Source organism: Peromyscus eremicus, chromosome 2, assembly GCF_949786415.1.
Source record: "Peromyscus eremicus chromosome 2, PerEre_H2_v1, whole genome shotgun sequence".
NCBI lineage: Eukaryota > Metazoa > Chordata > Mammalia > Rodentia > Cricetidae > Peromyscus > Peromyscus eremicus.
Genome location: NC_081417.1, coordinates 101,590,057 through 101,610,940, shown reverse-complemented (window position 1 = coordinate 101,610,940; position 20,884 = coordinate 101,590,057). Strand labels below are relative to the sequence as shown.

The 20,884-nt window shown below is 43.0% G+C and overlaps 1 protein-coding gene across 1 annotated transcript in view; it reads right to left on the bottom strand.

Annotated features, from left to right (window-relative positions):
- Adamtsl1 (ADAMTS like 1) overlaps positions 1 to 20,884 on the bottom strand; it is a 359,842-nt gene that overhangs the window by 105,785 nt on the left and 233,173 nt on the right. Inside the window, exon 17 of the mRNA XM_059255823.1 lies at positions 6,300 to 6,510. Coding sequence (XP_059111806.1) covers positions 6,300 to 6,510 — 211 coding nt within the window. The remainder of the gene's footprint in view (positions 1 to 6,299; positions 6,511 to 20,884) is intronic.

The following is a 20,884-nucleotide window of genomic DNA, read 5'->3' as shown; positions in this document are numbered from 1 at the left end:
ACTGAAAACAAATTAAGCATTCTAACAGTTTTAGGGAATAAACTCTTCCATAACAATGACTCCTAACTTATATAGATTTATACTTTAATCACAGAGATATAACATAACTAATGATTACTGTTACAGAATTTAGCCCTCTAGTCCAGACCAAAAGATACGTGTGTGCGCACATGCGCATGTGTAAATCTAGAAAATGAAATTTTTACTTTCTGAAGCATGGTTATCATTACATTTCTCTTTTTCCTTAATTTCACTAGGAGAGATTCCTCTCTCATATGGCTTTTTACACAGCTAAGCTATGTGCATTTTTGAATTGTGACCCTGATAAAAGAAAGGTTTACAGGGAAATGGCGAGCTAATCACAGCTTTAAGTCAGGGGCGGAGTGTGTGGAGGGCTTGTGGTGACTGCTCCTATCTTCTCAGCACAGATGTGTGCAATATGTACGTGCACTTGGGTGGATGCAGTCCGGAACATAAAACGTTTGCAGGGCAGGGGAATCTAAACGACGCTCCAGAGCAGACTGATTCATTTCCGTTTAACCGACCAGCATCTCTCTCCTCTCTTTCTTGCTCCCTTAAAAATGTGATCTTTAGAATCAAATTAAATGAAAGCATGCAGATGCATATGCATATGATGCCTCAGATGGTATGTGGGGGTGGGAGGGTGGCAGAGGGTAGGTTATCTATCAAAAGGACCAGAGCCACTGGAGATTAAGTGCTCAGCCAGCTGACTTGAGCAGAGTATGGTTGGCTGAGTAATGACCGGGATAGTTTCTAGATCTTGGTCCCTGGGACTGGTAAGCACATTTCTTAGAATGGTCAAAGAGACTTGGCTAATATAGTAACAGTCCTGTATAACCAGGTTTGTTGATGTAGGCACCATGGTGCTCATTAGAGGGATGCAGGAGGATCAGAGTCTGGTTGGATATGAGAACTGAATCAATATCTGGAGGGATTCACTCTAAAGGGGGAAGAAGGGAACAGGAAAAAAATAAAGGATGGAAAAGAAAAAGGCATAAACCCTGTCTTGGAGCCCCAGAAAAGAAAGTATGCCTGCTGCCTCATTGATTTTAGGACAGTAAAACCCATTTTCAACTTGGGATAAGGCAGTACATTTATATTGTTTTAAGACATCAGAATTGTGGTAGTGTGTTATAGTAGAAAACTAATATACAGATTAAAGAAAGCCCCAAACATGGGCAACAGATGCCGAGACTTATGTAAACTGCAGATTTAAAGTTGTGTTCTTAGATTTCTTCACAGTCTAATTGTGCGGATAGTAAATAGTAAAGAGTAAATAAGACAGCTTGGGAAAAGCACATTGAATACCAGACTCAAGAATGAGGTTCGAGGCCTATTGGCTCCCCTTCATTTCCCAGCCACTCAAGATGGGACAATTTCAACTTCCCTGAGCCAAGGGTTGCTGAGAGGATTAAAAAGCAGCATGCACAAGTGGCAGAATGAACAATCCTACATAAATCTGGAGTGCATGCCCAGCTCCCAGGCTCCCAATGCCTCGTCTGTAAAGTGGATGTTAATACCATCACACAGCCAGATGAGGGCCGTGTGATAAGCTCATCAGGTGCTGAGAGCTGTGTTGGAGACACTGGGGATGCTTCGGTGGGTGTTGGGAAGAAAGGTTTAAGTGGGAGAGGAGGGGATGAGAGAGGGGAGTGGGGCTGAAGACTAAAATCCATTATATATAAACACATGAAACTGTCAGATAATAATAAAAAACGTTAAAGGGGAGCAGCTCCTGAAGTAAATCAAGGATCCCATAAATGAACCTAGGAGCCTTGGCAGGTTCTCTCCTCCTCGTCCTCTCGGCTTCATCCACCTGCATTAGGTATCAGGGGTCCTCCTTCATTGACTTAGCATCTAAGCTAGGAGTCATGGGCTGCACCTGACCAGGTAAGGATGAGGCTGTTCAGTGACAACTCTATAGCTTCCCTGTGGGAGATGTATCCGGCAGAGGGAGGAGTTTCCTGCTAGGTTCTGACAGACAGAGGGAACACTAGGCAGTAGGAAGCAGTGCAGGAGATGGATGGCAGCCAGATGGTAGCCCTGACTAGAGGTGGGGCAGGGGCAGATGGGCAGGGACTTGTGGGTCTGACAGGATCGGACATATCTGGCTATGATGAGTTTCTGGACACCATCCTAGTGGAGGATGACCATGGTCAACGTGTTTCAAGGCTAATATGGTAGTACCTGCCAGTGACCCTCAGTCATGGTGCTATGACTCTCCAGGGTGAGCGCATTTCTTGTGTGATTGATAATACTTGTTTGCAGACAACACCAAAGATGAAGATGAGAAAGAACTTAATACATTAGAGAAGATACAGTGGACCAATGCAAGGAAAATTAAATAATACAAAATTAAATACATACTGGCAACATTCTTAAGCTAAATTGATAAAAATAAATATCAAATTAGTTATTCCACCTCCCCCCAAAGACAGGGTTTCTCTGTGTAGTCCTGGATGTCCTGCAACTTACTCTGTAGACCAGGTTGGCCTCAAACTCACAGAGATCTGCCTGCCTCTGACTCTCAAGTGCTGGGATTAAAGGCATGGACCATCGTTACCCAGCCAAATCAATTCTTTACATAAGACCAAATATTAAAATGTAAGGGCTGCATACTAAAAGATGGGTCTCTGACCACCAAATCTAGAATTCGACTTCTGCTTTTGTCTAAAGCAAACGTTTAACAGAGATACTGGGAGTCCATGCTTGCTCCCCTCCAGAGTGGCAGAATGTAAAATATTGGCTATTAGCCAATTTTAGACAAACGCTCTACAAAGAACAAAGAATGCTGTGTTCCCATCTAGCAGATGGCAATTTATATAATGCTTTACTTTTCTAGGAACAGAAACATACATACACGGTTGGTGGTGACCTTAAGATCACGCACAAAGGAGGAAGACGGTCTCCACTCAAACAGGCTGTCCATCAGGTTGCTTCTCAGTTTTAAAGGAAGGATTTGAAACCCCATCTCTTGTTCTTTCATTAAAAAAAAAATAGGCTGCAGGCTGGGTGCTGAAAGGGGCCCTTGGCAGACCACTGCTGGCCAGTGAGGACCATGACTACACTCCAGGTTCCTTTGTCCCACCCAAGACCGCTGAGCTATCATCGGGCTAATCAGGCAAGGGGTTGTCAATAGCTGATATCCCAACTCACGGTGTCCTGAGACCACAGCCCTTCAGCTCAGAGATTCCTGAACTTACTTTTAACTTACTCCTCACACAACAAAAACAATGACTTTCATTTCAGAAGTGGTCAGTAATAGCTGATTGTATTTAAGAGCTCACCTCAAGAAGATTCTAGAAAGCAATAGAAGAAAAATATTTCTGCTAAGCTTAACTAGATTGTAAAAGTGGCCGATGATCAAACTATTAAACGACACTCTCTGGAGGTTATACTCAACTGTGGCTTTCAAATTCTTATTTCTTATTGTATTAAAATACTTTTTGATAATTATTAAGCTTGGTATACAAGGATATACTTAAGTGAAATCACTAGCCAACTGGATAAACTTAAAGAGGTGTTTAGTATTAGTTTCCTGATTTGAAAAATATGCCTAAACCTGTCTCATCCCTAAAGGTTTTGCTAGTGGGAGGAAACTGAATAGGCTTTCAAAGTAAATTCATGTCTTCTTAGGTCAAGGTAGATGGACTCTGCTGTGTAAAAATGGATGCTGTGGGTATGAGGTTGGCAATGGCAGCAAAGCCATGCATGTGGGATGTGCACTAAGAACTGGAAAACTCACTGGGCCAAGATCATTATTCAGCAACACGTGTGGCTATTGAGAGGAAGGCAGTGTTCCCCTGAAAGCTGCTACAAAGACTACTTTATGATCCATAACTGCACACAAATATATCACTGAGATACAAAGCCAGAATTTCATGGCCTGTAGGGAGGTGCTCTGTGTATAATCATTCATTTTGTCATAGAATAAACACTATTCACAAAGTACTCTTCACATAATGACAAACTACAAGCTACCCATAAGTTGAACAGTGGAAACTGATGTGAGCAGATTCCTCACTTTTTCTCCTGGCATGAGTCAATAGCACAGCTTAAGGCCAATAGTACAGCTTAAGGCCAATAGTTTTCTGCAGTTGGAAACAGCTCAATGCAAATCAGGAAGACCCAGGCTCTCATGTAGGATGCATGACCTTGAGCAAGGTCACATCTGGGCCACAGTTGTATCTTTCACAAAACAAAAGTGCTCATATGTGCTTGCTCATATAATCATAGGTCTTGAAGTCACAAAAAGTGGGGTGAATGTCACCCCTTAATTTGCAACTTGCATAATTCTTAGTTTCCTCAAACCTAAAGTGAGGATAATATTATGGGGTTGTTGTGAGAATTAACTTCAAATCTGTGTAGAATGATGTGTATTTCTTAGTACTGTACTAGTTCATAGCTGTTCAAAATATATTGTATCCACTTGACTTCCAAAAACTATTACAGAGTAGCATGGGATTAATGGATTCAACCATAACATATACAAGATTTTAAAGGAAATTCATGGACAATGTTTATTTTTAGTTTTTTTTAATAGCTATTCCTCATTATCTGGATGGGACTGGTTCTAGACGCTTCTAAGATTTAATGCTAAGACTCCAAGTACATGGATGCTCTAGTCTTAATATAAAATGATATTTCTATAACTCCTCCTGTACAGCTTAAATTGTCTCTATTTATAATACCAAATAAAACACAAATATCATGTATTGATTAAGAAATTTTTAAGAAGTCTGTACATGTTCAGTATAGATGCAAATGTCACAGGCCTAAGTAAAAAGCATCTGGTCTATACCTGTTAAATCTGTGGGCATGCAAACTACAGATACAAAGTGTTGACCCTACTGGAATATTTTGCTCACTCATTGCTATTTCGTGTTTACTAAATTATCATTATGTAGTAGCCAAGGAGAAGAAGGAAGAAACATGGAGGACTTTTGGCTGCCTGGAGCCAGTAGACCATCTCTCAGCTGTAAGGCAAGGGTAACAGGCAGCTATCCTCTCTCCTCAGCTGGATGACTGTAAAATTTACTGTTCTAACTGGGACACTTCTAGAGTTACAATGGGCTCAAACAGGGCTGTGCATTCCTTCCAAACGTCAGGCTTACTTTTGTGACTATTGTTGTTACTTTAAAGCTATGTCTGATGTCTTAATGAGGAACAAATTGCAAAATAAGATTTCATCCAAACAACCAATTTCAAACTTTTTGTGTTCTTTAGAGGCATGCCAAAGGTCATTTCAATTTTGAGACATAATGATTTTAATAATATACCACAATAGAGCAGTTGTATTTTCATTGCTGGTTTGGTGTGTGTGTGTGTGTGTGTGTGTGTGTGTGTGTGTGTGTGTGTGATCCAGAAACTTTGTAAAGGGGCTGATAGTAAATAGTTTAGCTTTAGTGAGCTATATGGTCTTTGCCACAGGCACATAATTCTGTCATTTTAGAAAAAAATCAGCAACAGACAATATGTAAAAAGGATAGGTAGGTCTGTGTTCCAATAAAACTTTATTTACAAAAAGGCAGGAGGTTAGGTTTAGCTGTCAGGCTGCAGTTTGTCATCTCTTGATTTAAAACTATGATTTTGAGACTTTTAGAATTCATATGATCAGGAAAAATTTTTAAAATCTGAAATTGGCTCAAGATTTCTAATTTAGATGAACTCAGTAAGGATGTTCTTTAAAAGTTTATATATATAAACTTTATATATATATATATATATATATATATATATATATATATATATATATATGGGTATGACATTGGAGGGGGCCATATTGAGGGGCCATTGGAAGTTGGGGAGGAAAAATGGGGGATAGATATGATCATATTTCATTATATATATATATATATATATATATATATATATATTTCTCAAAATAAAGAAGAACCCCCCCCCCTAAAAACCAACCATTAGAATTTTAAATCAAAATTAGAAAGGGCATAAATTCAGAACCATTTTATCTTTATGGAAAACCTACCATAGTGTCTTTAGTAGAAAATGGTTTCCTGCTTGGTGACAATTTGTCAGGAATATGCTCAGATCCACAGATGGATGCTATGTGCTTTTGGAGAATACTGGGCTATCTCATGGTAGAAAGAACATGGTATTTACAATGAAAAGGCCTAAGTTTGAGGAAGGTTGGAGAAGAACTAAGAAGGGAGAGATAGCAGAGCTTAGGTATGCCTTCAAGTTATTCTGAAATAGTGTTCTTTGGTCTTGAATCACTGCTACCACGAAAAGCTGCATTTGGAAGTAACTTCAGGACTCACCAGCTGCCATTGCGCAGGGTACCAGGCTGGGGGGCAATTGAAGCGGTTGCAGGCTTGTACTGTGCTTGGTTTGGGGTGGTGACACAGCTCATCAGCCAGGACAACCACCTCGTTCATCTCTCTTGAAAGTAGGTGGGAGCAGACAACATCCCTGGTCTGCAGGCCAACCCCACAGGTGAGACTACATGGGCTCCACTTGCCAATTTCCCACCTGAGAAGAAATGATAGGAAAGAGCCTCGTTGAGTTCCTGTACAAATACTTCACAGGCAATCAAAACCCCTCACTGGGCATGGGGAAGGTTCTCCAAGACGTTTGGTTAGGGATTGGGTCCTGAGTTCCAAACCCAACCATCCCTTTCATGCTTAGAGCTCATTTAGCATTAAGGAAAGAAGCCCACAGGCCAGCCAATATTTATTTACAAAATCACTAGTAAAGGTTGTAACTGTGTCTATTTCGACAGAACATAAAAACCTCATCAAAACAGGTGGGGGGAGGAATGCTAGATGAGGGGTAAGCTATATACAGAAAGAATTTAGGAATTGTGTTTTCAATAGTGGCTAGCAAGGATAGAAAACGCTTTGCTGCTCATTTCTCTGGCCCCCAATACGTGGGAGATGGGAACATTTCTGCTTCTTTTTCTTTGGCTTCAAAGTGAAAGGTCACTGGCTCCAACTTCCTTTAAACTTCCATCATAGCACAGAGATGTCTCTGTCTTGTGTATAAATATCATCACTGCCTGGGCCTGGACAATGTAACAAAAGCAGAGGCTGCAAAATAGATCAGTCTTTTTGAAGAGGAGTAAGGAGCGAGGGGCTCATTATCTGGACGTAGATGTCAAATACACAGAGGAGCCGAGTGCATGAATGGCCGGTTCCAAACGGCCATGCCCTGAGAAGTATGTTTATGGTGAGCTAAGGGCCCATAAAACCAACCCCACTGCGTTTCCCTGTCAATTAGTCCCCCGAAAATTCCAACAATAAGGACAAAGTTCAGTTGCCTGGACTCTGACTCAGAGGTGTTCTCTAATGGTCAGCTTTAGGTCTTCTGTTCACAATCTGAGACACACAGGTTCTATAAATGAGTGCCAGCCAAGGAAAACACAGTGGGGCATCCTTCAGTAGCTAGGCCTGTCAAGGTTCTCCAGTGAGCCCAGAAAATTGTTTCAAAAATCTGTAGCCTTAATGATTTTCACCAGATCGCAACACTGAGTAGAAACTCCCATTTTTCTTGATATTCTAACCTCCCACCTACTTCCTTTCTTCCCTTCATCAACACCATGATGAACAATAACTACAATCAACTCCTTTGTTATTTCCATTTATCCCCCATGGCCCTCTAATACCATCTTTTTTTTGCAAACTGAATCTGGGTCTTGGAATAGTTTTTGCCCTTTCTTCCTGTTTCAGAATGTCTTCTATTTCTATGACATATACATTTATATCTGCTCCAGGCATGGGTCATTTTTCTCAACTGGATTATAGGTTTTCTGCCTTTCAAGGGCCCTGTTACAGTGTCTATCACCTCAGGTAGAGTCTGTGTTGGAGTGTGGTTTACACCACTCACAGAGTCCACTGGAGCTCCATCTAGGTGGTTCGTGGAGATGCCTAATAAGTTCCTGATACATTGGCAGAAGGAAGGAATCTATCATTATAGAGGGCAAGTAAACCTATCGTATTTAGTTACCTCCAGAAAGATAGGTTTCATTGATTTCCCTGATTTTATAGTTGAAGGAAACTGAGAACCGACATGGCTGAAGTACTCAAGTACTTGTAGTTAAGTAGTAAATCCAGGATTCAAACCTACTTGGCAATAACTGACACCAAAGCCTTTGTATTTCCTATTTGTATAATGCTGTCTCCAGGAAAATCTCAAAAATCTCCTGTAACCATTCACAAAATTTTAAATAGAATGGGTGGGCTGAACATATATCTTATGGATGCTTATTTGAATGTCTATGAATGTTTTATTTATGGGCCCCCAGCACAATCAAGTCCTAGCTTTAAAATATGTGGGCTTGAGATGAGTGTGTACATCCTTTACGACTCTTTCCTTCCAAGCTGGATTCCTGAGTAGGGCTGGACTTAGAGACTCACTTCCCATGAGCAGAATGAGGCAAAAGTGAGACTGTGTGACTTTATGGGCTAGAACATCCAGGGGGTAGTTTCCACTTCTGCTCTGTCTGGTGGCTTCCTCGTGGTGAGGAAGGAAGCCACCATGTCATGAGCACAGTCTTGAGGAGAGATCCTGCAGCTGAAGAACTGCAGTATCTTGCCATAGCTACCACCCACTTGCCACTCATCTATGAGAAGTGCCTTATAAGCACATGACCCTGACCCAGGCCAGCTTCAGATGACCTCAGCCTCAGACAGGGGCTGAGCCAGGTCCACCTCTCCAGACTGCTGCCAAATTTCTTATTCAAGTAAGCAATCAGAGACAACAACTATTTAGTCTTGCAAACTCCTAGGTTGGGGTGGGGGGTGAAGTTGTTAAATAACAAAAGATAATTATATATAAGTATCTATCCCTCTCCAATGTACATCTGTTCACCCAAAGAATGTTCATAGAAGTGCCATACTTAGTAGCCCAGACTGGGAAGCACTTAAAAGTTTATCAGCAGGTGAATAAATAGTCATAAAACAATGACAATGAACTCTAGCAACAAGCAACACCATTGCCAAGTCTCACAAACATGAAAATAAGGGAGTGAGGCCCCAAGCACAAAGCTTCACACTGTTTAGTTTCACTTATACAAGCTCAAACTTCAAAGTCTATGGTATTTCAAGTCAGAAGGGGGTCACCATTGGTGGGTGGGAACCCGAGAGGAGTGTGTGGGCCTTCTGGATGGTGTTGCGATCTCAATGCTGGACAAGCTCCTCCTTCTGAAAAGGTTCACTGGACCAAGCTGCACACTTGGGATTTGTGCACATTTTCCTGTGTATGTTCAGAAAAGGCATCACCCCACCCCCAGTCTTTAAGTGAAATGCTTAAGTGTAGGCATAAGGCAAAACCCACTCTCCACGTGTCTCATAAAGGAATTGCCTCTGTAGTCAATGCTGTCCCGAGGTTAAAGCTTGTCAGGCCCAGGCTTTGTACCCTCGTCCCCTGCTCTTGCTTCACTCCTGGCAGGAACTCAACAACTAGGTCCTTGAAGCAGAGGCATTTTGGCAGCTGTGAGGGCAGCTGAACACTGCTGGAGAAACACCGCTTGCCCAATAAAGTATATTATACATTCTCCAGGAAGGAGGTCAGCAGAAGCTATCTGTGTAGTAAGCACTTGGCTGTTTCTGGGTCAAAAATATTTTAATCAACTTTGGCCAAAAAAGGGAGGAAGCACAGACTCTCCCCTGCTTCTTCTCTTCTACACAGAGGCTGTAATTGTGGGCTGCAGATCTGGCAGGCTGATGATAACCCTTGAGCCTTATGCCTTTGGCCATTTCCAAGAGAGGGGCTCCTCCAGTAGAAGCTAGCTGGGGCATGATTAGCTATGGCTGACAGTGTGGGGGACATTGTAGGCCTCCATTGGGGTGTTGGGTCCAGCCTGGCATAAGCCTAGTACTGAGGAGGTCAGAGCTGAACTCTGGACATGAGCCTTTTCTACCCCTTTCTTGGGTGAATTTGCTCATCTGTTCATCTCCATTTACAATGTCACTTCTTCCACTGAGTGAAATTCTCCATCCATACAGTCTCTTAATACTCTCTTCTTTGGAGATTCAACATACTTATAATAATTTCACCACCTCAACTCAGCTGTTGTCTTGAATAGAGCATGTGGCTGTGTCTAATTTGTTTAGTCAGTTGTTCTACATGGAATTGCATCTCCCCAACAGATATATTGGGGTTCTAACCCACAGCAGGACAGAGTATGATGCTAGGTGGGAAAGGCTCATTGTAGACGTAAATACTTCAGATGGCCCATGCTAGATGCAATAGTTTCTTCTCTTGCTGCCTTGACTAGATACCCGATAGGAGCAAGTTAAGGCAGGAGAGGTTTATTTTGGCTCACGGTTTCATGAGATACAGTTCATTTGGGTGGGGAAGACATGCTGGAGTTCACAAAGCTGTGAGCGTGCAGCTGGGGGTGTCTTTCACCTGCAGACTGGAGGCAGAGAGCTGAGACCAGAAGTGAGGCTGGACTATAATCCTCAAGGCACACCTCTAGTGGCCTTATGTCTGAAAGGTTCTATAACGCCACTCGCTGGGGACCACCTGAGCCTGTGGGGGAACATTCCACAGTTAAACCACCATGCATGTAGCAGTTTCTGTCCAGGTTAAAGCCTTCTTTCTCAGAGGGAAACTTGGGGAGGGGGCGAAACAGGAGGATTTTAAGGCAGGATGTTTACAGAGAGGTGAAACACTCCATCTGCTGCAGGGGAGCTCCTTAGGGCAGGAAGTAAACAACTCAAAACAGCTCTGGAAAGTCCCAGAAGCAGACCGGATTCATTATGCTCCTCCCTCCCCAGGCTTATAGAATGTGCTAAGAACTGCTAAGAGCTACTCTCAGACAAGCCAAGTTGTAAAGAAGACTCACAGACAAACCCAGATGCCAGGAAGCAACAGAGACCAGCTGAACTGCCCAGAAGAAAAAGAGAGTGGCTGAGTAGAGCGGAAGAGGCTCAGACAAACCGAGCCAGGTGGAAAGGCCGCCCTCCAACTTGTTCAGCTGCCTGCAGGCAGTGCAGTGTGCTCCAGGTTTCTAGCTTTTGTGTGATGTCACCTATGCTGGGGTTGGCTTTGGTGATGTAGCTCTCTGAGTCATTTCTGCTCCTGTAAATAACCTGTCACACATCTTCCTATAAATAACCCAAGTAAAACCCATTGATCCACTAAATTGGGCTTCGATGGTGTCTGTGCTTTGGGCTGTCATCGGTTCCCTATCTGGGGTGAGTAGATGTCGGTTCACATCTCTCCAGGAAGACTGTCTCACAACAAAACCATCCCTCTAGAGCAGGGTACACAGTTATCCAGTGTCATTGGATTCCATGGGATGGCCGAGGCAGGGGAGGCAATCAGGAAGCTGCAAGCAGACAGTGCCAGAAATCGCTAGCAAGGAGCTCAATGAGGTAGGCTGGCACCTTCATTTACATTTGAGCATAGCTTCCGAAGGGTGGCGATACATTTCTGCTGCTGTAAGCCTCTTCTTTCTTTCTCACACTTTGTTACACAGCTCCAGGAAACCAAAGCCCTGGAACCTCAGCACTAGCATGGTGCCTGGAACAGTAGGTGCCCAGGACGCATCCTGAGTGGCCACTGCACTGGCTGCAGGCATCTCAGGATCATTCACTTGCAGTGGTGCCCTTTCTTTTTCTTTCTTTCTTTTCTCTCTCTTTCTTTCTTTTTTTATTTTTACTTTTTTAATAATTTATTTTTTTTCATTTATTTTACATATTGACCACAATTTCCCCTTCTTTTCCTCTTGTTCCTTTCTCCTCACTCAGATCTACCCCACTCCCCATCCACTCCTCCTCAGTCTCTCCTTTCAGAAAGGGGCAGGCCTCCCATGGGCATTAACAAAGCATGGCACATCAAGTTGAGGCAGGACCAAGCTCCTCCCCCTGCATCAAGGCTGGGCAAGGCAACCTGGCATGGGGTTCCCAAAAGCCAGCTCAAATGCCAGGAACAGGTCCTGATCCCACTGCTAGAGCCCTACATACAGACCAAGCGACACAACTGTCACACACATGCAGAGGTCCTAGGTTGGTCCCATGTGGGTTCCCTATCTTTTGGTCCAGAGTCCATGAGCTCCCATAAGCTCAGGTCAGCTGTCTTTGTGGGTTTCCTTGGCATGACCTTGAACCCCTGGCTTGCATAATCCCTCCTTCTCTTCAACAGGGCTCCCAGAGCTCAGCCCAATGCTTGGCTGTGGATCTCTGCATCCAGTTCCATCAGTTACTGGATAAAGGCTCTCTGATGACAATTAGGGTAGTCACCAATCTGATTATAGGAGATGGCCAGTTCAGGTACCCTCTCCACTGTTGCCAAGAGTCTTAGTTGGGGTCATCCTTGTAGATTGCTGTGCCCTTTCAATGGTCCACTTCCACTACCAGCTGCAAAGCTGGCACCACATATTTCTTCAGTATGGTATAACTCTTGGTGACAAAACTGGGCCTAAATTGATGTCTTTTGATGGACTGAATCCTATTTCATGTAAACATTTATAAGTTTTATTGTAGTGCTTTGGCCTACTAGAATGAGGGTTGTGGTTACTCTCTCTTCCTCCTGCAAAATATTGAGAGTGCTACACAATGTATGTTTTAGCCATTCTAACCCCACAAATTCTGAATTCTGAAACTCCTCTGTGCCTGTGATTTTGGCTGGAGGACGTTGGTGCCAAGGCTGGTAGCTCTGCTTTCTTTCAGCTTCTAGGCTTAGGTGTTTAGCTCATGGTTGGGACCTGGCCAACAGGTCAGAAAGACTCTGGTTTCCCCAGCATTCTTTTTTCTCTACTTCTTTCCCATGAGCCCTTTGTCCTCCACATTACTATTTCTTTCGTCAAAACCTGTGCATAAGAAAGACTCTGTGAATGGAGATACTGTAGTGGATTTTCCACACCTGCCAAGCTCCAGAGTCACTGACTCCTAACCAAGGACAGGCAGTGGGCAGAGGGATACCCTCCATCTCAGTAGCTAGAGTTGTCTTCCTTCCCGTTGCCAGCATGACCTGGGGTGACCTGCCACAGAAACTCCACATTACATACTAGACTGGACTTGCCTTCCAGATTTCCCTGGGTAGTGCTCGAGCTCTGCTCCAAGTCCAGCCTACTGACTGGCCCTGACACCCTACTAAGATCTGGTCAGCTCTAGGTCTTGGGATGGTCAAAACACTTTTAGCCATTAACTACAAGCCATAACGTGACAGTAGTCTGACTGATATCTCACGTGATCACCAATAACAGCAGTCACTCACATTTGCACAGCCCTATTGTCAGCCAAATGCTTTAAATGCACCATTCCTTCGACCACCTTCTCATCCCTATGAGGTAGGCATGGTTATTGTCTACATCATAGCAGGAGCCCAGGCCTGGAGAAGTTGAGTGAAAGGTTGCCCATACACATGTCATTGTCACCCATATCACTTCCAAGGCACCATGACTTGGACCTAGGCCATGGAAAATGGAGCTGTTCTATTATAGGGCAGCACAGTGGATTTGCAATTCTCAGCTCTGCTTCATCCAGGCTTCTTTCACTGAGGCCCCTGTAGGACCCAAGCAGTGAGCTGATACATGTGCTCACATGTATGACCCTATGGAGAAGAGACTTGAACTTTCCCAGTTTACAGAGTGAGCCAACCAAGACTCAGAGGCATTAAGCCTTCTGTCCAAAGTTATACAGAGAATAAACAAGACAGTTAGGATTCAAACTCAGGCAGCCTGGCTCCTGCATACCTCACTATCAAACCACACTGTCTCCGAAGGCAGGATAATAAACATAGTAGAACAAAGCATCTCTGAGTGGCCAAGGCCAGGGTCCCTTGTGCTAGGAGTTTAAGAAAATGATAAATGGCAGAGTGACAGCACTATTTCTTAGTAATACAAATAAACACCCTGGCACCACCCAGGTCTTGCACACACTTGCAGTTGGCATTCCAGTGAAGTGGCCATTGGCAGTCAAATGGGAAAAGGTAGAGTGTAGTCTCCTGGAGAGGCTTACTTGGCTTTTGCAAATGTGGCCTTTGGAGCTAAGTGGGCCATCGAAGTCCATGGTGGCTGACTCTTATTAGCAGCTTTGTTTGTATTAGCTATTAAGCAAAAAGGCTTTTTGCATTCCTTTGGACAGGACTCCTCATGAGAGTTGCCAAATCTTTTCTCCTACCCTTTTCTGAGAAGATGCTGCCCTTCTCCCAGCCTCTCAAAGTATAAAGGCACACAGTCTTTCCCCGCTTTGACCTATTACATTATAAGAAGCCGCTCCTACCTTATCCTTTATGGAAAAGTAGGCTTGAAGTTTTATCTAATAATTTAAAATGTAATTTTTGTTTGCAGGAAAAGTACCACTGTAAACTTTAGGCTTTTGTTCTTTAAAATTATGTGTAACCCTCCAACATGACATCTCTACCTACTATTTATATCATGAAATTTTTTTTTAAAGTGAAGTTTCTCAAAAATCTTTATTTTCCTTAGAATACATCTGTGATCAGGAGGCAGACAGTAAATGGGACACCATGGAGTGTGGCCAATTTTAGAAAGATTAAGGAAGGGTAGACAGGCAATGTTCAGGACCCATCTCCTGTTTAGTTTCTTAGATGATTATTAGTGGCTCTACATTTATTTCCACACCTTCCGGTACTCAATCTATCCACCACCCCCAGTTTCCACAATGTCAGAATTCTCTATCCATAGCCCCCAGCTCCCACAATGTCAGTCTCCTCTACCCATCATCCCCAGCTTCCACAATGTCAGTCTCAATGCAAATCTTGTCAAGAATGTCCTCTGATTCAAAATTTCCTTTGGGAAGAGACACTCTGCAGAGAGGGAGAAACATGTTTACCAGCTATCTATCTGTCAAGAAATTAATATTCAAAATACATAAAGAACTCAAAAATATCAAATCCCAAAAGAACCATTAATCAAAGCAATAAATGAGTCCATAAGTAGAAAAGGAAGTAAAAATGATGCTCCACCCCAATACACAAAAATATTCAACATCCTTAGCCATGTGTGGAAGCACAAATCTAAACTGTTGGGTTCGGATAGTCTGAAATTCTTTTCTTGGGCACAAACCCCGACCCAGATGTGGCCCCATGACTGTGGAAAACTTCAGGCACAAGGTAAAGCCTAGGAGGAATGTCTTCTGGTGCAAAGCAAGGGCACAAGAGCAGAGAAGTTAAAGAAGAGCTCAGAGAAGGGGGACGAAGACACTGTTTGCCCAAGCTCTGTTGGCAATGAGATTTCTAGCACCAAGCTCGACAATATGTAAACCTCAGTGGGAAAATTAAAATTGTCCCCTCTTGAAGTGAACCTAGAGACTTGTGTCTCTGTCGGCTGTCACCCTCCTTCCCAGGTTCTTGTGATGCAGCAAAAACAAAACAAAACAACAACAACTGAACAAATATAAAAGAAAACCTATCATTAGATTCCATCTCACCCAAGTCAGAATGGCTATCCTCAAGAAAACAAACAACAACAGACACTGGTAAGGAAGGAGGGGATAAGGTGGTGGTGGTGGTCAGTCACTGCCGGTGGAAATGGGAATCAGTGCAGCCGTATGGAGTCTCCTCAAAACACAAAACTCACGGTCCAGCTATGTTTTCCTGGGTATATAGACCAGAAGGAATCAAAATTAGTGTACAATAGACACCTGCACACTCATATTTTTATTTAGCATTGTTAACAATGCCAAGTTATAAAATCAGCCTAGGTACCCATCAACAAATGGATAGGTAAAGAAAATGGAGAATTAGTCAGCTATAAAGAATGCCATGATGTCATTTTCAGGAAAATGGATGGAACTAAAGATAATCATGTTAAGCAAAATAAGCCAGACTCAGAAAGACAGCTATGTTTTCTCTTATGTAAAGGATCTAGACTTAAAAAAAAAAAAGACATAAAATTAGAATGGTGATAATTTGGGTAGAGGAAGGGAACCAGTGGACAAAGGGATGAGAGAGCAATGTGTGCAGGGCTATGATATGATGATATATGCTTGAAAATGTCGCAACGAAACAAGTGAACAAATGTACAGTGAGCATATGCCAATGAAAATACCTGAGAAACAAAACATGAATAGAGAACGGGAACAATTTGGGAGGAGAGAGGAGATAAGGAGGAAGGAAGAACAGATCAAGAGAAGGTACAGGCACTGGTAAATATGATCAAAGTGCATTGTATATGTGCATAAAAATAGCATAATGAAAATCATTATTTGGCATAATTAGTATGACAATTTAAAACATTTCTTTTGGAGTCAGAGCTGAGCTGTCAGTGGGGCAAGCAGCTCTTAGAGCCAGGGCTTAGCTTTGGTAGAGGGTGGGGAGCACCCCAGCCTGAAGCTGAGCACTCAGAATGGCTTTTTCTCTCCCTTCCTCCTCCTTCTGCTTTGTAAGGGATGCACTTCAGCATTGGTGGGGAGTGGCTCATTGGCATGTCACACAGTTCACCACTGGGCCAGGGTAGCTAGAAGTCAAACATCCAGAGAAGACTGAACAAATAAACACAAATATCTGAAAAGTAACGTGAGCCAGGTTTCTTATTGTCTGTGAGGGCAATTGCGAATATGTGAAGGGGCAAACCCAGAATAGTCCTTGAAGAACTGGGTTGGGTTCAAAAGCAGTGTGAACTTACGCAGTGTGTGTGTGTGTGTGTGTGTGTGTGTGTGTGTGTGTGTGTGTGTCTCATGGATCTTCCTGTCTCTACCTGTCCAGTTCTTGGATCACAGATGTGCCTGCTGTCACATCTGGCTTTTTATATGGGTGCTGGCACACAAAGGGCTGATGAGCAACAAGAGCTTTGTTGGGTATTAGGTCATCTGTCCACTACCCTCCGAGGGTACCCCCAGAACTGTGTGCTGGGAACTTAATCCCCAGAGTGGCCATATTGAAGGGGGGGTCATTTGGGAGGTGTTTATGTCACAAGCTCTCTGTCTTCATGAGTGGACAAATGCCAGTACAGAAGGGCTTGGCAGTGGAAAGTCATCCCTTTATTCACTCTTGGGCCTCCTTCTGTAAAGAGAACACTGCATTCCCCGTGTGTGCTCAAGGAGCTCTCTTTAAACAGCAGCCCTCTCAACATACCAGTGTCTTGATCTTGGACTTTCCACCATGCAGAAGGGTAAGGAATTTCCCTTCTTTATAAATAACCCAGTGTGGTATTCTGTTATATCAGCACAAGTGGACTAAGACATCTCCCATGAAATACTTGTTGCTTACTATTAATAAATATAACAGACTTTTTAAAAACCTGAAGCTTTGCTAAAAAAAAAAAAAAAAATGGAAGTTACAAAAACCATCAGTTTGGCTCCAGGTCCCCCACAGTTCAGCTGCAAGTCCTTGGTCAGCCTCTGAGGTGCCTTTCTGGGTTAGGCTCAGGTTGCAAAGGCTCAGCTTTACACCAGCATCTACCGACAGACTGTAGTACGGTCCAGCCACTTAGGCCAGCTCCTTTGGTCTGTTCTTTCTGATCTCTGTCCCTGCTGGGCAGGGCTGGTCCTTCCTCCTCAGTGCTCCCTTGTCTCTTCACCAGAGTTGTGTTGGCTCCCTTCCCTGGTTTCATCTCCAATACACCGTTGTTATTTGTTTCTTGGATTCCTTTCCTAGATTGTGCACTAGGGTCACCAGGACCCTTATGTATCCCATCATCTCTGGAAACTAGAATAGTACCTGTTGCTCAGGGAGGCCCGTGCCACCTTGGCCTTGGGCTCTGGGATCAGATTATTAATAGATGGCTTGTGCTTTGCTAATTGTTAGAAAATCTTAGCCGGGCGGTGGTGGCGCACGCCTTTAATTCCAGCACTCGGGAGGCAGAGGCAGGCGGATCTCTGTGAGTTCGAGGCCAGCCTGGGCTACCAAGTGAGTTCCAGGAAAGGTGCAAAGCTACAGAGAAACCCTGTCTCAAAAAAAAAAAAAAAAGAAAATCTTGGGAAAAAGTTATTTAGCAACTTCCACATTTAAAACAGGAATAACAGAAATTCTAATTTCACAAGGTTGTTTTGAGGTTTAAGTGGGAACTTCTGGGTAAGGATCTAAGTTTGGGGCCTGGTACAGATAGACACAAAGATAGCAGAAAATGTCCTTTTTGTGGGCTTAATAAATACCAGCTATTTTGTGAGGACAGGGTAAATAAATAGTGTATAAGGCTTCCTGGGACATGTGAGAGAAGGGAATCATGGTTTTGGTGATGGACACTGAGGGAAAGAGCATTTGTGACATGTCTGACTTAACTTCCTTAGCATTCGCTGCTAGCACTGTGACAATACGTAAGTGGGAATAGTGCTTACCCAGGATATAGAGCGAAACTGTTAGGTAGCAACAATGCATTGATTGCTAAGACTGTGGAAATCCAGAAAATGTGACACACATTCATCACCATCATATTTACATGGCTCAAGTGGTCTCATCTAATCTTCACAACTCAGAAGTAAGTAGGCAGGTGTTAGCATCTTCCTCTCTCTGTCTCTGTCTCTGTCTCTCTGTCTCTGTCTCTCTCTGTGTCTCTCTGTGTCTCTCTGTGTCTCTCTCTCTGTCTCTGTCTCTGTCTGTCTGTCTGTCTCTCTCTCTCTCTCTCTCTGTCTGTCTCTCTCTTTTTCTCCGTATGTGTATGTGTACATGTGTGGAGGCCAGAAGACAACCTCAGGTGTTATTTTTAAGGAACCATTCACCTGAGGTCTTTACCTGGAACTTGCCAAGAAGGCTAGGGTAGCTGGGCAGCAAACCTCTGGGATCTATCTTTCTCTGCCTTCCCTGCACTGAGATTAGAAGTATGTAGTACTGTGCTAGACTCATTTTTCCTGGGTTCTAAAAACTATAGATAGGTCCTCATGCTCAAAAGGCAAGGACTTCATCAATTGAGAAATCTCTTCAATTTAGCCTCTTCATTTTGTAGATAAGCAAGCTCAGAGAAATGAGCAGTTTCCTCAGAGTTGGGAATTGAACTCAGGCCACCCCTCCATCCTGCTCTGTCCTGAAGGACCAGAGGAGTGAATCATTGAGGGTTACAGAAAGATAGACAAAGAAGAGAGGGAAGCCATTCCGCACAGCAACAGCAGATGGATGTGCTACCCATCTCCCACAACCAGCGCACTTGAGAAAACCCCTTAATGGGACCTAGAAGAAACACAAAAGATCAAAGGAGATGGCAGACGTTAGAGAGTAAAAACAAGCTGGAAGGCCAAAAATTAACCAAAAGCATACATGATAAACAGCACCAGGAAAACCAGGGCTTGCTATAAAACTGTAATTGCTATAGCTCAGGAACCAGGAGATAGATCCATGCTTCTATTGGAAGTTAGCCTGCTTGGCATGAGGTTTTAACTCTATAAAAATAGTTAGCTATAGCCAAGATTACCAAACACCTGAGGTGGCAAAGCACTGACTTACATAGGAGAACTGTGTGGCCAACATGAATGCTTCCACCATGCCAATTGCCCCGCCATCTTAACCATTTCTCAAAACAACATAAACAAATGGAGGTGATCAGCATTACAATTGATACTTGTAAGCTTTGTTTGATATTATTAAGACATTCTTTATTTTAATTTTATGTTTATGTCTGTGCCTGAGTGTATATATGCACATCACAGGCATGCAGGAAATCATGGAGGTCAGAAGAGAAGTCAGATTCCCTGGGACTAGACTTACAGACTGTTGTGGGTTCTGGGAGTGGAACTTGGGTCCTCTGCAAGAGCATAAGTGCCCTTAACCACTGAAGCATCTCTCCAGCCCCTATTATATTTTTTAAGGAACTGAATAGCTCTTGAGAATAAGTCATGCTTATAACGAGACATCTCATTAGTGGCATGCTATTTACCTCTAATACATCTCTTTCATGGAGTGGGCCAAAGGGAAGAATAGCACCAAGACCAGTGACAACTGTGTAAAATGTCAGCATCTTCTCTCATCTCCACACTCTCTATAATGGTACCTGCCGTCCTAACACCCACATGCCTATTCACCTACATACATCTTGATTAATGAAAACAGCTCAATGCTGGTTCCCAATATCTGATCACACTGTGTGTTAAGGTGGGATAGAAATTTGCATTTACCCACGAGAGAAATGAAATCTTATTGTTTGCAGCCAGTGGATGAGCCTGCAGGATATTAGATGAGGTGAAATGATTCAAGCACAGAAAGCTAAACACTGAATGTTCTTGCCTACATGCAGAAGCAACATAAACTGGTCTTGTGAAAAGAGAAAGTAGTGGAGTGGGTACCAGAGGTGAGAGGGTGCAGGAAGAGAGAGAGACAGAGAGGAGGATGGCTAGTGGACAGATGGTACAGTGGGTAGTAGCACCAACTTCTAATACACAGCACAGCAGGACACCTGCAATCCATAGTAATGAACCGAATATTGGAATACCTAGTAAAGAGACTTATGAATGTTCTGAACATGAAGAAATGATAACTGAAATGATGTATGATGTCATTCCACATTATCAGCCTGACCTGGCAAATTGTGCCTATGATAGAAACATATGCTGAGCCTCATAAATATGTTCAATTTTTAAAAATCAATAGAAATAAAAATTAGAATTCCTGCCACCTGATGGAACTCAGAAATGAGTTTCCCAAGAGCTTAGTGGTGTAGACATAAATTCCTTTGACTCTCAGGAGTTTGATACTTTAGTTGGCTTGTCTAGAATTCTAGGTGGAAATTTCTGATTCCACGTTTCCAAAGTTGTTTTCCTGTGGTCAAAGTCACATAATGGATTTCTTGGATCATCAACATAGTGTTATTTGTTGTTTTACCCCAACGTATTTTTGTTTTTTATCCCAGGTTTTCTTTTTCTTAATTTCATTGGACATGGCTAGTGTTTGTACACTAAACTCCCATAGTAAAGCCTCTCATTTATCTAGAGTGATCTCCTTCAAATAAAGTGAGCTTCTGCTGGGTTCAGTCACTTCCCAACACACTCCTTTGCTTTTTCACTTTTGA